The sequence below is a fragment of the Podarcis bocagei genome, assembly GCF_964188305.1.
Source record: "Podarcis bocagei genome assembly, chromosome: 5".
In the NCBI taxonomy this organism is placed as follows: domain Eukaryota; kingdom Metazoa; phylum Chordata; class Lepidosauria; order Squamata; family Lacertidae; genus Podarcis; species Podarcis bocagei.
Genome location: NC_138129.1, coordinates 63,304,343 through 63,317,055, shown reverse-complemented (window position 1 = coordinate 63,317,055; position 12,713 = coordinate 63,304,343). Strand labels below are relative to the sequence as shown.

The 12,713-nt window shown below is 42.1% G+C and overlaps 1 protein-coding gene across 6 annotated transcripts in view; it reads right to left on the bottom strand.

Annotated features, from left to right (window-relative positions):
• PATJ (PATJ crumbs cell polarity complex component) overlaps window positions 1-12,713 on the bottom strand; it is a 153,613-nt gene that overhangs the window by 71,984 nt on the left and 68,916 nt on the right. For 5 of the 6 annotated variants that reach the window (XM_081193631.1, XM_081193630.1, XM_081193626.1 and 2 more), the window contains exon 27: window positions 12,106-12,220. In XM_081193631.1, the coding sequence (XP_081049757.1) occupies window positions 12,106-12,220 (115 nt within the window). The remainder of the gene's footprint in view (window positions 1-12,105; window positions 12,221-12,713) is intronic. The other variant, XM_081193629.1, reaches the window with a different exon arrangement.

Sequence of the window (12,713 nt, the reverse complement as noted above, 5' to 3'; positions counted from 1 at the left end):
AAGGGCAGTTTATGGCAAAGAATGAAAGACACACAAAAAACCTACAAAATTAATTAAAACAAGTATATATATATATATATATATATATATATATATATATATATGTAGGTTTTGGTGTCTTCGGGTGTCTTCCCGTGTAAGAATGTTACTTCGGGTGTCTTCCCGTGTAAGAATGTTACTTCCCGTGTAAGATTCTTACACGGGAAGACACCCGAAGACACCAAAACCTACATTCCTGTACCCGTGAAAATCTACGAAAGCAAATATATATATATATATATATATATATATATATATATATATAATCTAGCCCCAAAGTGCAACTAAGAGCCATTAGCAGTCTAATGAAATGTAACTCAAGAAATACAAATGCATCTTTAGAGGCTTCCTAGTGGCGTGTAATAACCAGGACTGGCAGACCCTAGATGGGAGTGCATTCCACAGGTATGAGGCCACTGCAGAAGAGGCTCTTCCCTTGTGCCCAGCAATCTGTTTCAAAGGCAGTCATGTGAGAAAGCCCCTTTTTGTGAATCTTAAAAGGGCAGGGTGGTTATAATATGGATAAAGATGATGCTTCCATTAGCTCAGACTCAAACTGTTGAAGGCATTAAAATGTTAAAACCAGCATTTTAAATTGAGGAATGAATGCCTAACCCCCAACCCCAGTACTGGGTGGCTTCATCCCCCACCATCTCAAATTCAAAGTCGAATATAGAGTGCATTGCACTAGGCCACACTGGACATCACAGGCGGAGGCAAAGTCAGATTACTCCAGATAGGTCTGCAGCTGGTGTACCAGACTAAACTAGAGAAAGGTATTCCTGGACATTCCCTGAGCTTCCCCAGTTAGCACTGAGTCCAGAAAGATTTCCATACAGTGTACAACTTAGTTCATTTAGGAGAAGTAAAACACTAGTTAAAACCACTTGTAAACCTCCAGTCAACTTAAGATAGTTTCCCTACCCACTGCCCTAACTGGATGAAGTCTCATCCTATAACCCTTGTCCATCCTATAACCACCTCCAGAAACTGGTTCAATAATTCACAGCTTCCCCAAGGTCACCCAGTGAGCTATCTGACAAAGTATCATGGTCCCCCTGGTGGTAGACCAACACTTTAAACACCACATCTCTCTCGTGTAGAAGGGACAGTCCAACTGGAACATGCCCTGATGTGCATGTTGGTAGCAGACAATAACACAGAGGCATAAACCCTCACCAACCATAGTTGGAAGTTAGGCTGAAGAGAAGCAAGCAATTTGCCACTTGTTTCTCTTCAACATGGAGTCTACACAGGAGGAAATGGAGCTCAGGGTATAATGCATGTTCTAAGCTAGATGTTCTTTGAACCTAGTGGTGCCCCACAAAGAAATCAAAGAAAGGCCCTTCTCTGTGGTGAAGACTTTTAGCCAGATGTTTTGAGGAGAGCAGATGATACGGCCATTTATTAGATGTGTGCTTCACTAGCTGCATTAGTGTTGTACACTGCACTACTGCTTATAAAATGACCGTTTTAAAAAGTTTTAATTGTTTGGTATTCTCCTCTAACCGGCCCAGGGATCTGTTTCATTAAGGGCAGGTTTATACACTGAAGTAAATAGATATTAGAAAAGCTATTAGCCAAAATAGCCCACTGTAAACATCAGGTTATGAGGCAGCATGCATCTATATGCTTGTGATGTGGGATGAACCGCAAGGAGTGTTTTCATGCCCTGCTTGTGGGCTTCTCAGAAGCATCTGGCCGGTTTTTCTTTTAAAAAAAACAAGTTGCAAGATTAGCTAGGACTTTGCTCTGATCCAGCAGCACTCTCACAATCTAGTATCAGATTGTCTTTCTGCACTGAAATCACTCTTTAATTCTGCTGTAATGCAGGTAACCCATCACGCTGAAAAACATAAACATGACACTTCCCAAAAAACTGAGCTGTACAAATTTGCAACATGACCTTTGTTATTGTATAGGTTACATCCAGGAACTGACCCCCTGTGCAGCTCCATCATTCCTTCTAATTGTTTTCAGAAAAGATGCTCCTCAAAATACTTGATGAAAGGCTTTTGACTAAAAGCGCAAAAAAACTGTGGAACCAATTTTAATGGCAGAACATGCCATGTGTTTAATGCAATTCTGCTTTTCATTTGCTCAGGGTAGCCTACACATACCTGCCAGCATCTGAAGCACCAAAAGAGATACAAATCCCTCAATAATATTGAAAGGAAAGCTATTAACAGCTCAGCAGCACATTTTCATTTTATGCTTTCCCAAATGAATGCTAAAGCAAAAGCACCAATACTTCATGCTGCTGCTGTTTAAGGTTAAAAAGAACCCTCTCTTTTAAAAGCCCGGGCCACAGTGTATCATTTCATGCTTCACCACTGAAATTTTGGATTCCTTCAAGGAGGAGGAATTTTTAAAATGTGAGGAAAGGGGACAGACGAGAAAGCAGAAAAAGTTTTCCCAAGGCAAATCCAAGGTACGGCTTTAAGGCACACCAATCCACACAAAATGCTGCTGGGAGTTTTGCTTAACAGGTTTTGTTTAATTAGTAAAATGTTCAGCTGTATCAGTCCAAAAGGCAATCTGTGCTAATAAAATTAATATGAATGGCATAAAAAGCGGAAAACAGGCCAAATTTTAGGCAGCATTGAAAATTTCTCCTCAGCCCTCATGAAGGGCAACCAGCAGTGGAGGCAAGTTCCCAATGGGACTTAGTAAGGGGAAGCCAGGGAGGCCAACGGTAGGTGGAGCCAGTGTCAATGATAAGCAATAACAGGTAGAGCTAAGAAAATCTAGTTTCCCCTCCTGCAGAGTTCTACAATGGTAACAACTGAGATTAAGGAAGTTGACAGTCAGTGCTGCCAGCCTAGAGTGGGCATAAATCAGGCAGGTTAAGGCAGAATAAGTTGGTGGAGCAGTACCCCACTGGCCCTAATGAACCAGCACCCACAATACATATAAGGGAAATACCTGCCTCCCTATTATCCAATTGCCACTTCTCAAGGTAGGGGCCAACCTTAATCAGGCCATGTATCCAGCCTATCTGAATTCTTGTGAGATTTCAACCTAATTCTTGTTTTCATGCGATTCTGGGTGATGTTGTGTTCTAAAGATCCATGGGCTCCCAGTCCTTCCTCTACAGGGGCAAAGGGACCATCTATTGTACAAATCCTCATCTAGCTATTTTAAGGATGCTTTGATCTAAACCGATTAAAGCTCGGGCGGCAATATTCTTTATTAATTCGGATTTCATGTTTGTCGCATCCCTTCGGCTCTGGGAGGGCCACATCTTATAGTCTAATGCGTATTAGAACAATTTTGACTTGAAATGTTTTTAAATAAGTTTTCTTTTATTTAAACCACCAAAAGCCAGGCAGCTGAGAATTAGAATTCATTATTAACTTATTTGCATATTGAAAATTCTACTTCTGATCACTGTCTTGACTCAAGTGACAACATGCAGGCAGAAATAACATAGCTTATTAAATTATGTGAACATAATACGATGGGAGCAATGATCAGTTTTGGCATAAAAGTTTTTCTGCTGTCAGATAAAAGCCATTTCAGTCGCTAATTATAAATGGAAGAGTTGAAATCATTGTGGTACATCACTGGGAGAAAAAAGCAATGTTTTGAGGCACACTTGAAAGATCTCCCTCTAATATTAGCCTAACTCTCCCCTCAACATATGTCATCTTTCCAGAACTATACATAAGAAGATGTTGGACAGCATAACAGTATACTCTGTGTGTTCTAAACAACAGCACTAGAGCAGATTTGTGTAGGGGAAAATGGTCAAACATAAAATAAAACATACACAATCAAAAACTACACCACCTTATTCATTGCATCAGGTCTAAAAATTAAAACTAAATGCCAGCACTGTTGTAGTAGAATCCATTATTTGATTAAACTAAGCCCACGAGCCCAGTAACAAACACTATAAGGGTCAGGTGCATTCACTTCCAAACCTTTTCACTTCCAAGAAAACGTGAAGCATACATTTTATTTGTCATACCTTACTGCACAGCTGAATAGGTGGAACACATCTTAATGGCTTATTAAGGAGGAATCTTAAGAAAGTTTTAGCTTTGGGCAGATTATAACTTTTGTTTCATCTGCAGTTGTGATCAACAAATCGAACAATAAGTGCATTGTGTCTAATGTTCTGAAGAACTCCCTGTTCCCCTGACTAAAAAATAAAAATACAGTGCCAAAAAGTTCACAAAAGGAGGAAAAGCTAAAAGAGTAATTGCCTCAGAAAAGTAGACCTGCTATTCAGCTTTAAAAATAAGTTCTTAGAAAGGGGATTAGTGGGTGCCCATGGGGACTGGTAAGGCAGAAGGCAGGGAGACCAACAGTAGATGCAGCCACAGCTAGAGGCAGATAAAGCCCGGACTAGTTGTAAGCAGAGAGGCTGGCAGGTGGCGGGTGGCTGAGGATGGTGGAGCAGTTCTCCACTGGCCCCAGTGGATCAGCCTCCACTGAAGGGAGGTGCATATGAACATCTCTAGAGGAACAAACCCAAGAAAAGTACTTAGCACACAAGATTGCAGGGTCCTACTGTAATGCTTTTTGGATTCTATCTCATTCTGCTTAATGCTACTTTCTTTCCTCCCCCAACGTAATGCCATACACATTGAACTGAGTGGATTTGGTTCTGAATAGACATGCATAGGACAGCCCTGTAAGGACGTCTAGCCCTGAATATGAAACTATTTCGATCAGTTTGACTGCAGACAGTAACCTGTATTTCTAGCATAGAACAATCACTAATGGTTTGCCTGGGTCAGAACAATAAACTCCTAAGTAAAGTGAAATGTTTGAACGACTAAAACATCACAGTACTTGTACTATTTCTCCCTTGAAATGAATTTTGAGGTATGTGTACACTGTCTATTGGAAATTGACTGCACAGAGCTTATTCTGGGAAACGTGCTTACACCTCTCATACTTACAGTCCACAAACAGATTACTGTAATAATTGCAGGAGTTCCAGTGACCATATGCATGGCTGCAGAACCACCACAGGCTTTGAAGTCTCCATGATCAGATTCTTATTGCAGGCATCCTGGGGACCAAGAGGAACTTTCTTTTTTGCGGATGCTCCCAGCTGCATGCCACCATGCTCAACCAACATTACAGGCACCTGCCATACAGACATTCTCTCCCACTGCAATGCTATAGGAATTATTAGCACTGCTTAAAGCAGGGTTGGGGAACTGGTGGTTTATCAGATGTTCTTGGACTACTACCTCTCTGACCGTTGGCCAAGAAAAAAGAGAGAGTAAGCAATGCAACAGCCACCCATCTACTCACTACTGGCGATACAAGATACGGAATTGTTAAAGAAACCTGGGTTCCCGGGTGCATTCTTTGTGCTCACAGCTGGAGCCTTGACTGCCTGTGCAGCCTTTCCTATCAGCTGGCCTCTATGCTTCTCTCCTAGCCAATCGGAAGAGAGCTGGAAGAGAGAGAGGCACCCAGGTTGCAGGGGTGGCTGATACACATTGGGACTGGTGGGACAGAAGACAGAGAGCCCAAATAGCAGGTGGCGCCAAAGCTAATGGCAGGCGGAGCCAACTAATTCTTAGTTTTGTCCCCATCTTCTGCCTCCTGCTCTTTCCTGAGTTCTACAAGGGGCAACACTGAGAGTGAGCAAGAGAAGGATGCTGAAAGGCAGTGCCACCTTCTGGACTTAGCTTAAGGAAGAAGAGAGGCAGGTGGAGGCTGGCTGAGAGAAGGCTGAGGTTGGGACATTGACCCATTTGCCCTAAGGGACCAGCCTCCTCTGCCCAAGTGGACCATGGAGGGAACTTCACTCCTCCAGTCAATCTGGTAAAGAGGAAATGGGGCAGCTGTTGTTTCCCCAGGCACCCATCCCTACTACATGGTGTAACATGTACTGAGTAAAGTAGTCCAGAATTTCTCTGGACCCAGTGTTAGCAACCCTGGTCACAGGGTTTTTGCTTCACCACAGGGGTTGTGCTGGGGGTTTTTTTGGTCATCTTTATTTGTTAACAATAAAAAATATTTTATTTGTCAACAGGTGTGATCCTTAAATGTATGGAATTTGCAGGTGATGCCTCCTTAAGGTTGTGGATATGGATCACCCCATCACACCATTGGAAACAGTGTTATGTCCCAGTTGTGTTGGGCATGGGTGAGGGACCCCCTTGCTGGAATCACGTGAGTTTTTCACAGCTGTGGTGATTTCCCAACACGACTCAGCAACCTGGGCTGAGCCAACCGTTCTGTGGGGCTGTCAGAAATGGGACACTGAACATATGTCATGCTATTTGTCTCTATGAAGCTGTATCCCATAAAAGATGAGGCCATTGTTATCCCCAGCTTGTGGTGTCTAGTATAGGGGTCTTCACTAACTCCATCTATAAACCTGCCTCTGAACAACAACAGCAGCAGCAGCAGCAGCTTCAGAGGAAATATAAAAGCATGAACAGAGAGATAATGTGCAAATTTCTGCAATTACAGACAATATTCTGCAACGGGTTTTGCAGAACACAGTAAGGTGCTGGCAGGTATTAAGTTTCCCTGTCTTGAACAGATTGTATACTGTTCGCATTTCCAAAAGTTCCAGATTCAAAAACAGACAAATTTTGTAATATAATTTTCATAGTTGTGCCGGTTGGCTAGATCAGATGTTTCTTACTCCCTCTGCAGTGCCACAGTGTTATTTGTAACAGGTACTGCTAAAAAGATGCTGTTTGGGGCCATGCATTCAGCTTACATTTCAAAGCAGCCTCTGGAATGCATTAGTGGGATATTATAATTTATCCCTGATCAGGCAAATGCCCACACAACCCCCCTCTCCTCGCCACCTGTTATGTCATCTCTCTAATTGCAAGTCACTGCAGTGATGCTAAATGTTCCTCGGTGATAGAGTGCTGCTTCCCTAAGAGATTCCTCCTTTGTAGCTACCCAAAGCTACCTCTTTGTATACAGAATAAAGAGCTTCAAGTTCCATATATGCAGTGTTTGGCAAAGGAATGGTTGAAGCAAAAAGAGGTGTGCCAAAAATACCAAACTATTACTGTCATGTCTTTTATAGAGTAACATATTTAGACCCGAGACTTTTGTGTATGTGTGCATTTTACACACACACACACACACACACACACACACACACGTGGGAGTTCATACAAAATGTTTGAAACGTACTCACGATATATGTGGCTAGGGAGAATATATCACACCTCCCAACAAGTAAGAAATAATGTTATAGTATAGCTACACTTTTTGGAAATAGCCTGTTTGTTTGTTTGTTTACTTGCATGCTGTTGCCCTTACACAATGAAAATGCTGAATGCTGGTTATTTCAACAGCAGCTTTTAAAATTGTATTCTAAACAAAGGCAAAATACATAAGGACCACCATCTGCACTCACATTTTAAAAATGCAGTTTGGTTACAAATAAGTAAGTTTGATCATTATAAGCAACTGTGAAAGATTTATGATGCTCTCAATTTTGACTCAAATGGATTTCATCAATGGTTTCAAACTTAAAACTTAGCCAAATGCATTTTTTTAAAAACAACAACACCAGAATTCATCTAGCCATCAATCCTTGCTACATGCAAGTAACTCAGAAAAGATAAAATGCTGTTATTCTCATTTACTAATTCCCACTCATTATTAAATACAGAAAACAAGCTGCTGAAAATAAGTACAATATAGATAGATACTTTGCTACGTACCTGGGAAACCCCCTTGTACCATTGCTGTATCGCTATGCACTTCAAGGTATCTGCATTCCTGACAAACATTCAGATGCTGAGAGCAGCTCAAATCCTCATCACACACATAGACAGAAAGAGACTCGGAGCTCGTCTTTCTTCTGACGACCTTGGGCCTGACAGAGAGATTTCCCTCGCCTTAAGGGCAAGCTGTCAGTCCTCTTTCTATTGTGAGATGTGATCAATTATACTTAATTTCAGGCTTGCCCACAAGCCAAATAGTGACGCCTGTCAGCAAAACTGCCGGCACAACTATGCAGCAGGGGAAAGAAAATCCCTGGCTTCCCACATCTGACCCACTGACGCTCTACTGCTGCTAGTGCTGCTGTTGCTGCTGCTGCTGTGTTGTTGCACTGCTGGAAATCACTAATATTCGAATGGCATCCCTGTCCCGAAACACAAGTCAATTTATACACAATGCTGCCCCTTTCCCCCTCAGCTAGCTACACAGCTGATGTGATTCTAAATGACCCGCTCTTAATTACAGTAAAATGGTTTATGACATCCAGTCACATGCCTTTAGAAATGCATGTTTCTGGTTCCAATCATCAATGAATGCCTGTCAGCCTAGCAGAGTTTCATAAGTATTACCTTTCGGTTTTCGCATTAAATGGGAGATGCAGCAGAGGATCATGTCTGCAACCCAGAAACAAAACTATCTGCTCTCTTGACATTGATCCAGTCCAAATTCTTATCATTGCCCTGCGGATTATAAGGCATTTAATTCCTTGTCAGTAAAATGCAGGAAAAGTGAGACATTTAAATCATTTTTAAAATATTGCTTTTTCATAGCAGTTAAATTTAATCACAAGCCTGCATAACAGTCATTCAACACTGAGATTTCCTATATATTATTTGCTCTAAATTCAGGGGGAGAATCTGAAGAACGTTTTCTAGGATTCCCTGCCCCCCATCCCAAAATACACGGGCATGTGTACATTCATTGACATACCATCTGCTCAGTGTATTAACAGGGAAAGAGCCAAAATGTTGTTATTGGTTACAACTCTCCAAATAGTTTTAGGGGACGACATTTTAAGGGTTCCAACACTGCCTCAGCAGCTGTAAAAATCTGTGCACTGGTACTTTAGTCATGTCACACTACAGAGACCGTGGTAGTGCATGCTTGATGAAATCTTACATGATTGGACAGGAATATATTCTTGTATTCCACCGCCCTTTAAGGAAGGTATGGTGAGAAAGGCCATTGAAAGAAAGAATAGGAACAATGCCAACAAAAAATTACTTACAAAAATCCATCACATGAAGATAAATGCACAGCATCAAAATTAAAACTTGCTTACAACCCTGCTTTTGTGTCACTATTGAGAGAATGAAACATGTTGTAGAAACATGTTAAGAAAATCCAATAACTGAACAAAAATTAAATATTGGAAGTCTGTATTTTTCAGAAAGGTTTCTAAAGTTATTTTGCCTTGTCCACATCAGGTTCAGCAATGTTTGCTGGTGACTGCAGTAACATCTATTGGAGAGGTAGTGTTTGACTACAGACTCCTGTTCACTTTAGGATAGCTCTATATACTGCTATTATTTCCATCGATCAAATTATTTCCCCCTTCCCCTTTTGAGTGCTACTTGTCCAAAGAAAGGAAGAATTGGAGATACACTCTTCAATAACATTACCACACAGTCAATGCAAGTCAAGTGTCTGTGAACTACTACATGGTCAGATTGGTCAAACTGGTCAAATTCATACAAACATATAGCAAAATATACATACTATTGGATTGTGTCATGTACAGAAGAACGTGGTTTTAAAGATTTCTTCCACAAAACAAAACATATCTAGGTAAGGTAAAGGTAAAGGTACCCCTGCCCGTACGGGCCAGTCATGTCCGACTCTAGGGTTGTGCACCCATCTCACTTAAGAGGCCGGGGGCCAGAGCTGTCCGGAGACACTTCCGGGTCACGTGGCCAGCGTGACGAAGCTGCTCTGGCGAGCCAGCACCAGCGCAGCACACGGAAACACCATTTACCTTCCCGCTATAAAGCGGTACCTATTTATCTACTTGCACTTAGGGGTGCTTTCGAACTGCTAGGTGGGCAGGAGCTGGGACCGAAAGACGGGAGCTCACCCCGCCGCGGGGATTTGAACCGCCGACCATACGATCGGCAAGTCCTAGGCACTGAGGTTTTACCCACAGCGCCACCCGCGTCCCTAACATGGGCTTATTATTAGGCCACCTGAGGTGGTTTAAAGAACATGCAGATGGGAGTTCATCCAAAAGTGTGTCAAGATTTGAATCTGCTGTGGGTTCAGAGCCTAGCAAAATGGAAACTAGCTTGACCAGAAAAGAAGCCTCATAACAAGCTGAAGTCACATGGTACTCCTTGACCCTCTAAAGCAGGCATGGCCAAACTTGGCCCTCCAGCTGTTTTGGGACTACAATTCCCATCATCCCTGACCACTGGTCCTGTTAGCTGGAGATGATGGGAGTTGTAGTCCCAAAACATCTGGAGAGCCAAGTTTGGCCATACCTGCTCTAAAAGAAGGACCATGTGAACCTTCTCCAACTCCAATTAAAACCAGCAGCATGACCAAAGGTCAGAGATGATGGGAACTGCAGTCCAATAAGAAAAGCCCATCTAGACCAGTATCCTGTTCTCACAGTGGCCAACCAGATGCCTCTAGGAAATCTGCAAACAAGACCTGTGTGCAACAGCACTCTCCACTTGTGATACTCAGTGACAGGTATTCAAAGGCATACTCCAACACTGGAGGCAGAACAAAGCCTTCATGGCTAGTAAACCATTGATAGCCTTGTCTGCCAGGAATTTGCCTAATCTTTTTGAAGTCATTGGAGTTGGTGATCATCGCTTGCTTCCTCAGAAAGTTAGAAAGGGATCTACCATGCATCTTCTGCTGTGAAGACCGAAGCAAACAAGTCAGTCAACGTCAAACTCCTTTTCCTCCTTTAGCATACTTTCGACATCCTTGTCAGTCAACAGTTCAACTGCCTCCCCACGTGGGCTCATTGGCAATATACGCAATGAATTTGTTACAAGTTTCTTTTTATTTTTAGCAATGTGATCTTTGATTAGAGGTGGCAAACATTTTCCATGTGTCCAGTTGATGCACAACCGTGGACGTGTGGGTCGTTTTGGACCCAGAAGAGGGCAGAACGTGATGTAGAACACAACAGGATTTTACGTGCTCCTCCGACACGCATGGGAGCTAGGAACAGAATCCCTGTGCAAAATAGTCACCACCTGTATTTTCCAGATTTGGGGCAGGATGCAGAATCAGTTAATATGATGTCCCAATAGGCAAAGTTTGAGCCCAAAATTTTCATTTTAGAAATTTACTGACAAACTCATTAAAAAGCAAGCAAAAAATAACAAGAGGAACATTTTTTCCTGAATTCAATATATTTTGAACTTAAGCCAGGCAAGGGACTTGTTGGGAGCAAAGCCACACACATTTTCTGAAAATACTCCACAGCAGGCACTGTAACTCTGCAACGGCTTGACTTTAATCCTAAAGGTGCACTCCTCCATTGTCTCCTGAGGTAGATGGATGCTGACAACAACTCTGAAACTGCAGATGGCTCAGATCAACCCACCCTGCCCCACACAGCAGCTGCTGGAGCTTTTGAGTGAATGCAGGGAAATGGCCAATACAGAGTTTGCTACAACACATACCTAAGCCATCCACCATCACTCCTTCCAATCCTACAATTCTCTTCCCACCCCGCAAATGCAAAACGATTAAGTAAAAGCAGTCATTTGTTATAGCAAGAGACTCACACTATGTCCACTGTTGCTTGCTTGCTTTCCCACACAAAACAAATAAACAAAAAGTAGGAAGCACTCCCTGTTTTTTCTTTGGTACCAGAGCAAGCTAAAATCTGCAAGATCTGACATCCAGTGAAACAATCCTCAGCACTGGCTACATAAATAAGAGAAACTAAAGCCTCGTTTGATATTAATCTATGGATACCATCTACCTCAGAGGACCCATTTTTATGAGCTTAGTGAAAAATACATATTTTTTCACATTCAAATTAAGAGTATCATAGGAACACAGGAAGCTGCCTTATACAGAGTCAGACCACTGGTCCATCTAGCTCAGCATTGTCTACACAGACTGGCAGCAGCTCTCCGAGGTTTTAGAAAGGAGCCTCTCCCAACCTTACCAGGGACTGAACCTGAGACTTTCTGCATGCAAAGTAGATGCTCCACCACAGAGCTATGGCCACTCCCTTTGGCAACATTTAACTGCAGTTCTACAATGTGCTTACCACACAACAATGCTGTTTTAGAAGGCACCATTCTATACAGAGCAATCCTATTCAGAAATTCAGTCGCTCTAGTAAAACTAAGTAAGACAACTCACCATCTGTGTAAGTGTCATCTTCTTCCTCCTCCTCCTCTTCCTCTGTCTCTTCAGAGCGGGACTTTTCTTTGTAAGGAGGTGGCAATTTCATGGGCGGTGGAGTTTCACTTTTCTTCTGAAAGAGAAGGGAAGCTCAGCACATTATGGAGAAAACCTTCAGAGTTGCTTCCTTCTTCAGTTCAAAAAATCACTTATGGAAGCATATCTTGGATTTAAAAGTTTCAGAAGCTTCAGGTTCAGTGAAATTTTTGGCTGCTTTAAAAACAACACACACTCCACACACTATGTTTCTAAATCCGAACCAAAGAGCAGAAAATGCAGAACATGGATTTCATAGCGGGTTCTGAGCGAAGACCACCACCCCACCCCGCTAAAGGACTTCATTATCAATATACATACCAAAACCATGATAGCAGCAAGGTTTACCTTACTTAGCTGACGACATCAATTAAAAACATTCCCCCCTTTTTTGACAAGAACCTTAATCCTTTTAAAAACAAATCTGTTTTTTGATGTGCTGTTTTGATAATGCTCTACAGGCATCATAGCTTACAATATTTTTCTTGGAGCTCATCTCCATTTCAGATACACTATACATTACAAAACTT